Source organism: Echiichthys vipera (assembly GCF_963691815.1).
Source record: "Echiichthys vipera genome assembly, chromosome: 21".
Classification (NCBI taxonomy): Eukaryota; Metazoa; Chordata; class Actinopteri; order Perciformes; family Trachinidae; genus Echiichthys; species Echiichthys vipera.
Window position 1 is genome coordinate 17,977,204 of NC_139846.1, and position 10,639 is coordinate 17,987,842.

Consider the following 10,639-nt stretch of genomic DNA (forward strand, 5'->3'; position numbering starts at 1 on the left):
ACAAACAAGGCAAGAAGTGTAATCTCTGTACTTAGCCCCAATCTCTGCCGCCATCTCGTCAAGTCGAAGACTTATGGCGTGAGAGGGGGAGATATCATCAGGGTGGGTGGGCGCGGGGGTGGAGGAGTGATGTTGGTGTGCGTGTGTGTGTGTGTGCGTGTGTGTGTGTGTGTGCGTGTGTGTGTGTGTGTGCGTGTGCGTGTGCGTGTGCGTGTGCGTGTGCGTGTGTGTGCGTGCACGGAGTGAAGTGTTAAGAGCAGGGTGTGTAACAGAGATGACTTCAAGTGTAAATGGAATGCTCTCTTATAAATGTCGATCTGCTGACCTTAGGGTCGACCAACTGTGTGTGTGTGTGTGTGTGTGTGTGTGTGTGTGTGTGTGTGTGTGTGTGTGTGTGTGTGTGTGTGTGTGTAGCTACATCTCCATCTTCTGTACGTATAGGCTACACTCAAAGCAAAAGGTTAGCTGAGTCAATTCCTCGACCTACTGAGGAAAATACAATCAGGGGACATGCACACACTCATACAGACTGTCAGATGGACAATAGAGTTGTCCTGTGACACCTTGTCTTTAATGAAAGACTTAAAGCTGGACTGGAACAGACATAATCGGGCTAACCAGAGAGGTTTTCCCCCATCATCGTGTTTGTTTCTTGAGGCAGCTGTGTGTTTTGCCAAAGAGCCTGACAACCAATACAATCCAAACATGAGAAAAAGGAAGCACTTTAAAACACTGTAACTCAATAAGCAGAATTATTTGTATATCTTGGGCCGTTCTTGAACATCACTGCAAGTTCAAGTGAACTTGTAGCGGCAGTGAAATATCTGATACTGTAAACAGATGAAAACAAACACAGAGGTTTATAGTTTGTTAATGTATTTTTTCTCACCATTGCAGGAAGGTTTCAACTGCCAAGTTTATGTTTCAGAAAAGATTCTTTATTCCGCTGCAGCATATCTTGAATTCCTCACTTCACTTCTGGCTAATATTGTTTACGGTATGCTCAAAGTTGAGGTGAAGTGACGGGTGGTCCTCTGTTCTGTTCTGGTCTGGTCTCTTAGGTTTTGCAGGAAGTGTTTCAAAACGATTTAGTGAACTTTTTCCAAAGCTGCCTTCTGCATCAAACAACTGAGTCTTTGATCGAAGCCAACTAATTATTTGATCATGCTGGGGCTTTGGGACACGTTTCGCAGCAAAGGAAGTGGCTTACCTGGGCTATGGCGCTGAGAAATGCAGCCAGGCATCATAAGACAAGGAAAACAGCCGCTTAATAAGGGCACTTCATTTCAGAATAAGCGTAGGGCTGTCTGGACCCGGCTAATCTCTTGAAAACCCACTTCTTAAAGCTTTCTGGCTTGTTTGCCTTTAAAGTGTGGGTGGTAGGCTAGTAGAAAGCTTGGCTGTTGACTTAGGTAAGATGTCTAGTGACAGCTAGGCTATAGCCATGCAATGGAGTGTGCAGAGACAGAGAGGAGAAAGGAGATGGAGAAAAGGAGAGCGGTTATGTTGACAGACAAGTGCATGAAAGCATAAAATAGTCTTATAATATTTGAGCTAAAAGAGGCATGTGTGATTAAACTTTCCAGACACTGGAACAACCCTAACCCTAAGTTTACACGAATCCACTCCATGCGTCTTGGACGGACTGGATTGAAATCTCATATAAAAAAGCATTTGAGACGGACTATTATCTGAATGTCAGTCAGTGGGGCTAACGCCTGTCCCATGTGATGACGACAACTGAAGTGACACTGAAAGTATACTGAAATTAGCCACCATTCTCACTCTCTGAATGATATGTAGAGGTTTAGAGATCAACGTAAAGACCAGTTCAGACCAAAGATTCGCAACGCAACTGTTTTAGAACGTCCCAGGTGAAAGTTGCAGGGGTGTGAACGGACCTGTCTTGTTGCGAATCTAGCCGACTGATGGTGTCGCCTGCGATTCAGCTTGCCAAATCGCAGGCAGCTGGTTTTAGATCGTAACACACGTCACCTGTTTCAACAGCCAATCAATCAATCAGAGGCTCAACAATCACGTGAGAGAGAGAGAGAGGAAAAAGAGACGTAGCAAGTATCTCACTAACTCTGTTCTCATTTAAATTTTATAATGCTACAAGTTGTATCCAACTAAAAAAGAAAGCCTGAAAAGTCGGAGGTTAGAAAGGAAGTACACAGACCCGTGCTATGGTGGCGATAAACCGTCTCGCCTCATCTCCTTGGTCTGAACGGGCAGGTTTCAGAACGTTGCAGACCTGCACATTGCAAGTAGTTTCAAGTTTCAACTCGACTCGTTGCAGATCTTTGGTCTGAACTGGGCTTAAGAGGCTGTTTAGACAAGCAAACCTTTTCCAAAACGAGATAAAAGCCAAATTAAAAAAAAATGAGTTTGCCACTTTGCTGTATACAAACCCTATTCACTGCTTCATCAATGTTTAATGCCAAATCTCTATATTTCCTTGTTTAAAATGGTCCTCGAGATGCAGTTCCTTTCCAAACTGCTACCAGCGCCAAACCTATTTTTAGCCTAAATGCGATACGTCCTCTCGACCAATCAAATTTCAGTGCGATCCAACATGGCGGTGCTCTGAAGCGGCAGAGTTTTTCATTCATTAGCAAATAGTTTCAGGTGCAAACCATTTTCTGTATTGGAGTAGTAGCCAACCTTGATTTTGGAAAATCAAGACAAGGGAACCCTAACCCAGTCAGATTTGTGATCTGGCTAATGGAGACACACGTAAGTGTAAATGGGGACTTTAAATGGGGAAATGGAGAAATCCGGGTGGGCTCAAGCTCACCTGTTAACCATGAAAGGGTATTTAAAACTGTAGGAAAAGTGGAACAACAATGACCTGAATGGATTTTCTTGGACTATTATAGGACATTACCTCTGGTAAGACCCAACGACACAGAATAGGATGGGAGAGCAAACAAGCAGAGGGAGCTTTGGCTGCGCTCTGAGCCAAACCAAGCTCAGAGAGGCCTCTACACCTGTCTGTCTGGCTGGCACGGGTAAGCAGCGGCAAAGCAAACTCATCATAGTTAAATGCAGATGACACAGGAACAACATTTGGAGTTCCTGTTCTTTGACCCACGAAACCAAAGCCATTTCTGTGCATCCTTGACTCACCATAACCACGAGGTAACAGCTCAACCACAAAAACCAAACCTGATAGGAATAGCTCATTTTCCCCTGCTGGCTATTATAGCCCTCACAGTGGCTGCAGATATTTGTTCAGCAATGTGTCACCCCTCATTAATTGAGTGAGCATTGACCTCTTGTATTTGTTTTCCACTGGGATGCACCTTACCAATATTGGTCAATGTCTCCCCACTCACTCAACAATGCATAACCTTGTGAGAGATTTATAGAGGGTCTGTGAGGAGACCAGAATCTTAAAAAGGGTAGGTCATCCTTTTCCCACTAAATATGTCTCAACTGGAGGTCTCCTAAATTATAAACATGAAAATGAAAAGAGGGGCTTTTCAGGATTTCCTGCACATACACTGCCACTTATTTCTTTAATTACATTTATGTATCTTAAATCTAAGATTATCTGTGTCATCTTATAAATAAAATGGTCAAATCATTTGATATCATTCAGCATGGTTGTGCCACAAAGAAAAAAATATGTTAAAATCGACATTTACAAGTGTAAACTCTAGTTAAAGGTTATCCTGTGGAGTCTTCTTTTACATTTAAGTTTGGTGTTACTGACCGAAAATGTCCTTCCTCATAAAACATTTGCAATGCTGATGTTCAAATATGTTTAAGACTTGTGCTGTTTATATTCATATATACAGTATATAGCTTTGCCGTCTTCTTGGCTGCCGTTGCTACTGTATATCTTAAATTACTGCCACCTGTAGATCAGTGTGAATGTGTATGGCATCGTACACAAGTGAGATAAACAGAATGGGGACCCTTTCATAGAAAAACAACTCCGAGGCACTACAAGTGGTCTAAAACTCCACAGGATATGTTAAATGTTGACCACTGCCATTACCCGAGGCCCCTGCTGTGTATTAGGACATGTTCAGAGCTGCAGCGTGTCACACAGCATGAGTCATTCAGCACACAGTGTCACTTCACAGACCTCAGTGGAAAGCAGGACGTCCGCAAGGCAAACAGCAATGAACGTGCTTTTCTAGGAATGAAGATGAAAAAGCAGCTGGAAAATATGCTTCTCGTCCCACAATTTGAAGTTTTCCACCACTTGCTCCGCACTTCTTCTTTTTTTCACTGGGTCATTCTGAGCAAATGATGAAAGCTAAGGAGAATGAATGACTGAACAAGAGGTCTACATGAATCATACAAAGGGGGGGCATGTGGTTCGCAGAGAGCACTTGAGACTGGATGTAACGCAGGGGCTCTTAAATCTGTCCGAACCCCAAGAGAATACCCTCAGAAAATGAGCTCTCTATCTGTGCTACCGCCGCAGCTGGCTGCGAAAGACATCAGTTCACGCCGACGCTTAAATCACTGTCATGGTTTTATTTGCTGTGGGTCAGTTTAAAGTCTTGAGATTGTTACATCCACACCAAGGGGGGATTAGCTGATGCAAAAAAGGTGACTCCAGTTTTAAATCAGATCACCAGTGGAAACTGAGACGCTGCTTTCTTCTTTGCTTTGGCTTCACAAAGCCAGATTACACAGAGAAGGTGTCTTTCAATGAACACGTCTGTTTTAGGCACCCGTCTGTTAATCTTGCTCCATATTTTTCAAATCATTTCAGACGGATTGTTTGGCTTCTTTGTTTTTCTTCCTTTCATTTATCTTGATTCTAATTTGTAGTTTCACTTTGGCCACACATGATATCCAGATTTTTAGGCTGGTTTTGAAACAAGAAGGACCACCCAGGAGCATTTCAGGCCTCTTTCTACGATAGCTTTCTACGTCGCTCCAAGCAAACCGCTACAATTGAGCAAGAGACACATTAAAAACTAATCGTATGGCGATGACACACGGTAGTCGTGCAAGGCCTTATTTGCAAAGCAGATGGAAAGCCTTGGCCTGTCCAACATTAATTACAATCACATTCAGGGAGGAAGCCGTCCCTCCTCCAGGGCGGTTAGGACTCTGTGTACGGCTGGAGGAGATGGCAACCTAATCCCCCGGTCACCGCAGAAATCTGAGGGAATCGTCAAAAGATGCACAGGATGCGATTAATCAAAGTGGAGAGCCAGATGTGCAACAACACAATATAAACCCAAACTGACACAACGCAGGAATACCAAAACCACAGACACACAAACACCACGCCGCCACCATCACACTCCCACACAGAAGCCAACAGAGGGGCTTCGATATTTGAGACCAAAGCGACGGCCTCCGTCTGTCTGAATATCTGGTTTTCATCACTACATGTTGCAACACCAATACTCACAGGACCAATAAGTGCAGAAACATTTGCTTTTTCTAGCTCCAAACCTAATTCCCTTCTTCATGTGTGGTACCGAGAGACTATTAAATGGTTTATAAAGGTGAGGGATAAAATATTTGAATGAGTTTCTGTTCCAGGAGACGCTTAAAAAAAAACCATGAGACTACATTCTTCAGCTGTGATACATTCTCACTGTTCTCAGGGCCGGATCATGACAATGCCCTTAGTTCCCATGAAGAATGACAATCAATCTGGATTTAAGCCTCCTTGTCCAGCAGCGTCTGACTCTGGCAGCGCCCCTGTTTATCTTCAGGCGCTCTGTTTAGAGTCTCCCAGTAAACACTGGAGCTGCTAATGGAAGGAAGGCCTTTGGGCTTTTATGTTCCAAACTCGTTATGATTAAAGTGTCCCTCTTTATCGTCACTGGAGCTAATTAAAGAAAAATCTGCTTGGGTAACACAAACAATACAACGCAATTTATGCACAGAAACCGCAACTCGCTGCGCTGGAGGTCAACGGCAGGAATAGCCCTTTATATACAAATACCAGTGGTGGTGGTGGTGGTGGATGGTTTACTGAGGATACAAGGTCTTTTTTTTCCTGCTAAGACATAAATCACGGAGAGTGCATTGCACAGAAAGACTGACCACAGATTTTTGGTCCTCTAAATGAGCCGAGGAGGGCCAATCTACCCGGAGAGGACGTGAAACAATAAATTACCCCAAAACAATACAAACCCCATCAGTTTTTCTAACCCACAGAGGAGATGAGGGAGTGTGTGGCCTCTGTGCGGTTCACACTAGGAGCTAGTTCATGATCCTTTATTAAACCTTATTGCCCTGTGTTGAAATTAAAATGTGGGTCAACTCCAGGTGTCTTCCAAGTCCAATATTGGGGGGGGGGGGGGGTAATTTTAAGATAACCATGAGCCTAATGTGACATAATGTGGTTTTATGTGGTGAAGCCAAAATAAATTCCAATAAGGGAAAGATTAAGATTAATTCATTCATCATTTTAAAAAGCATATCCCCGTAAATACACATTGTGTTGAATCTAGACTTTTATAGCGACCCTCCGTTTTAACCTCGCTTGTGCCAAACACCTGTTCGCCTTTATTTCAACCTCGTAAAGGGTGATTTTCTCTTTAATTCATCGTTGGAACAACTTCACAATTTAAACACCACACAGGAGCGCATTTGTGAACAAACTCACAGATAAAGTAAAAATGTTTTCAGGTAACTTACCCAAATTAACGAAGCTCATCACCATATCTGCATCATTCAGAAAGGCAGTTTCTTGATTTGTGGCCAAAGGCGGACTTTGGGTCGTCCGCGTGGACTGGTACCGGTCCAGGATGCCGTCCATTGGGCTTTTCTCCTCGCTGGATATGGTGTTGTATAAGTCCAACATGAAAAGTGGAGCGGAGTTGTACTTTCCATGTGACAGATGCGGTCTCGGTCTGTGCGGCAGCCCTAGGATGGACAGGATCTCCTTCTGCATCTCCCTCTTCTCGTGCGTCCGCAGCCGCCGGTGGATGAAACCCGGGTGCACTTCGTTGTTTCCATCCAGTGAATAATTACTCCCCGCGACCAGGAACATGCAGTAATAAGCGCTCCACCACAATCCGACCAAGGCAAGCCAGCAGCTGGTCATGGTGTTGTCCCGCTGTGCTCTCCGGAGTCCAAGTGTGTCTGGCTTGGAGCTTCAGTCGCCTGTCCAAAATGTATAATAGGCGTAATGGTCACCAAAGTCCGAGCGAGCGCGCGTCTATCTGTCAGCCGCAGATCAAAAGCGAGAAAAGACTCGTGAATCAAGCCATTTGAAATACTTCCTAAAGAGAAATGTGCAAAATAATGTCGGTCCTGCTTTCATTGCTGATCCCCGTAGCGCGCTGTGCTGCTTCAGGATAAAGTGCACCATGAGAAACTTTATTCTGAGCGCTCCGGTAAGTCGGTCACAAGACACCGTTTGATACGAAGTTCACCAATAAAAGAATACCAAGTCCTCTGAAAGAAGCCATTTCACTCAAGCGGATATATTTGCTCTTCAAAACATAAGATTTTCCAACGTTGCGCACTGACAAAAGCCGCCCTTTAATAGTCGAAGTGGTCTCGGTGACGGCCACCTAAGCCTACTCCTACAGGCTGTGTATGAGAGTCTAACAGGAATCAGCAGGTTGCAGTCCATAATATGCGTGCGCGCATGGTGTGTGCGTGTGTCTGTGCGTCTGTGTGTGCGTGGATGTGTGTTCTGAAACCGCCCACTCCGTGCGCACTTAGCCAGAGGTGGAGCTCTTCAGGCTGCAAGGACAACTCTAACATCATATTTCCATATTTTGTCCGCTGCACAATAACAGCCTGTCTATTCTAATAAACCGCCATGTTAGTGTACTTTGCATTAGTAGCTTTAACAGTCTGTGAGACATAATGACTCCATCATAGACCCGGCTCTTTATATCCTTATTCAACTTGTATATGTCATTACTAGTTTCGGGGTATACCTTGTGTTGCAAAGTGTAGGGTTACTACTAGTGGCGCATTTCTTAAAGTATCTAAGTGATTTACCTTTAAGTCAGCACTTCAATGAAATTCTGCTATGATAACATCTTCACACATCCAGAATCAAGGTGTGTGTCGTCTCCGCTGAAGCAGAATAAGTGTTGCCCAGTTGAGGCACGACCCCTGACGACGGAGTTGGAAACAGCAATCCATGACGCACCGGACTTACAGATGAGGAGTGATGCGATCTCATTTAAACACCACAGAAATAAACGGTCTCAACTGGTATTCTTATTAATTGTGTAACTTAACATTTAATAACTGCATGATGGGGCAGCACCTTCAACTCACTGTCTGTTAAATGTGAACCAATAGTACCCGTTAGTAACAGTTAGTAAATGCATACAGATCTCAACTTATTTTTAAATTAGAATAAAATCTAGCAGTGGCCTAACAGAGGTCAGCTGAATATGTCCTAGAAATCTCTACATGAACAGAAAAGGAATTCTTTGAAATCCTCATTTCCCCCCTCTCCTTCCTCTTCCTCCCATCATTCCTTTCACCCTAACCTGTGTTATGTCTTCATGGCCCCTTCAGACTGTGATGGTCCTGGTGATAAAGTCCAAAGTTGTCGATATCTCTCTGTGTCTCTGCTACTGCTGCTGCTTCCACAGCCTATCTTATCTGCATGTGAAGAGTGAGAACCAGCATCAAAGCTTCACATACCACCACCACATGCACACACACACTTAACTGCTGGGCAGCTTTCAGACTCAATACAACACCTCACTCCCATACAGCTAAAACAAAATGGCATTATCACTTGACATCAGTCCGTTTAGAGCATGTTACCAAACTTTTCTGCTGTTTTTACTTTTTGTTTCTTTGATTTAAAAGGTCCCATATTATTTACATTTTCAGGTTCATACTTGTATTTTGTGTTTTGGCTGGAACATGTTTACATGCTTTACTGTTCAAAAGACATTATATGTATTGACCTTCTTTCTTAAATGCTCCGTTTTAGTGTCTCTCTTTAAAGGAACTACGCTTGATATTCAGAACATAGCAGAAAACACACATTCACTATGTAAAGATATAGTCCTGAGCAGCAAAGGATGTCCCTCTCCCTCTGTGTGTGTGTTGTAATGTGCGTTTCTCTTTGTTTATTTTGATAGCCAGCAGTCTGTTTGCACAGTGCATGTCGTGCATGTTAGTGAATGTGAGTGTATCGGTATCAGATGGCGAGGGCCCTCCCAAAATGTCGGTGAGAATCATGTAGAGGCAACTTTCTCTTCAGTATTTCAAGTAGAGCACCTTTAAGCCCCCCTCCTGAAAAAGCCCATCCGCATCTTCCGCATCCCCGCTCTCAGCATCACTGCACCGTCATTGCAACCGGGAAATGACTAACAGCACTGTGGCGGCACTTTCTACCCATATATAGTAAAGTTGTGACATCACATCCATACAGAAGTCCTGACGGCTCATTTAAAAGGCACAGTCTCTGAATACAGGCTGTTTCTCTGTGGATTGATCGTTTTGATGCTTTCACTGTACCTTGACCTGCTTTATAATTTAAAAAAGACATTCAAATCTCACTTTCTATAATACGACAATTAATATCACATATCATACCAGAGGAGATATTTAGATTTGAAAATGTTTTTCCTGACTCAGTGATCAGTGTCAGTGGTGTGCAAAGAAGTTACACTTTTTTGAGACAGTATTAAGCTTGTACCCGTGTGTGTGTGTGTGTGTGTGTGTGTGTGTGTGTGTGTGTGTGTGTGTGTGTGTGTGTGTGTGTGTGTGTGTGTGTGTGTGTGACAGACTCAACTCTAAAAGAGAACCAGTTCCCCTAATCGATGTCTTTTATCTGATTCTTTAGTTGTTCTTGGAGTCAAAATTCCCATTTACTTAAATGAGAGGTTATTCCTGATTTATAACACAGATTCAGTGGTTACGCTGAGTTTCATTGGCAAATATATAGGGAATGGTGAGTTTCCTCAAAACGCTTTTTTAGCTCTGGCACTAAACGCAGACAGGGAAATGGTCATTTTGCGGATAAAACTATGAAAGGAAATGGGTTTTGTTTTTTTACCGCCTCATATGAGTCATCTCATGGTGACAAACAGCACAGAATCCATGTTTTAAACACTTCATGGGCAATTTACTGCGGGCAAGTGTCATATTAAACAAACAAGCCAGCACAGAAGCATCCACAGCCTCTTCTTTGGTACTCTCCGGTGCTATCACAACATTCCTGATAAAGAAGCTGCACACTAGAGGCTGACGAATGAAAAAAAAACAAACACTTAAATACTTCTAGATGTCCTTAACATTTTGCTTGACATTAAGCAACTGTGTGTGTATCCCTGGAGACAGAGCAGGTGATGTGTGTGTATGCTGGGTGAATTGGAGAGGGAGGAGGAAACATTAAACAGAGGTTCTGTGTCCTGTCATCACACTGTCTAGACAGGACACCTCCTAGACCTAATGAGGTCTTTGTCCGGCTGTATCTCTCTTTTAAACACACACACACACACACACATACACACACGCACACACACAGAAACACCCACACACACAGGTTTAAGTTCTTCAGTCCATCTGTGAGAGATTTTTATTAAAGAGTATTAAAAGGTCACCATAGGGTTCACACAAACTTGCACACAGGCTCGACACAATCTTGTGTTGTGTGCTTAAGTATGATACACACACACACACTCCCCGCAAAATTAAGGGGAAGTGTGCTCCAAAACCA

General features: G+C 43.4%; 1 protein-coding gene across 1 annotated transcript in view; it reads right to left on the reverse strand.

The window, feature by feature from the left end:
• The window catches only part of bmp6 (bone morphogenetic protein 6), a gene marked incomplete at its 3' end in the record, with an annotated part of 51,038 nt that extends 43,574 nt beyond the window's left edge, over nucleotides 1–7,464 (reverse strand). Inside the window, exon 1 of the mRNA XM_083936377.1 lies at nucleotides 6,628–7,464. Within this exon, the coding sequence (XP_083792503.1) occupies nucleotides 6,628–7,036 (409 nt within the window). The 5' untranslated portion in view covers nucleotides 7,037–7,464. The remainder of the gene's footprint in view (nucleotides 1–6,627) is intronic.
• Between the last annotated feature and the right edge of the window lie 3,175 nt (nucleotides 7,465–10,639).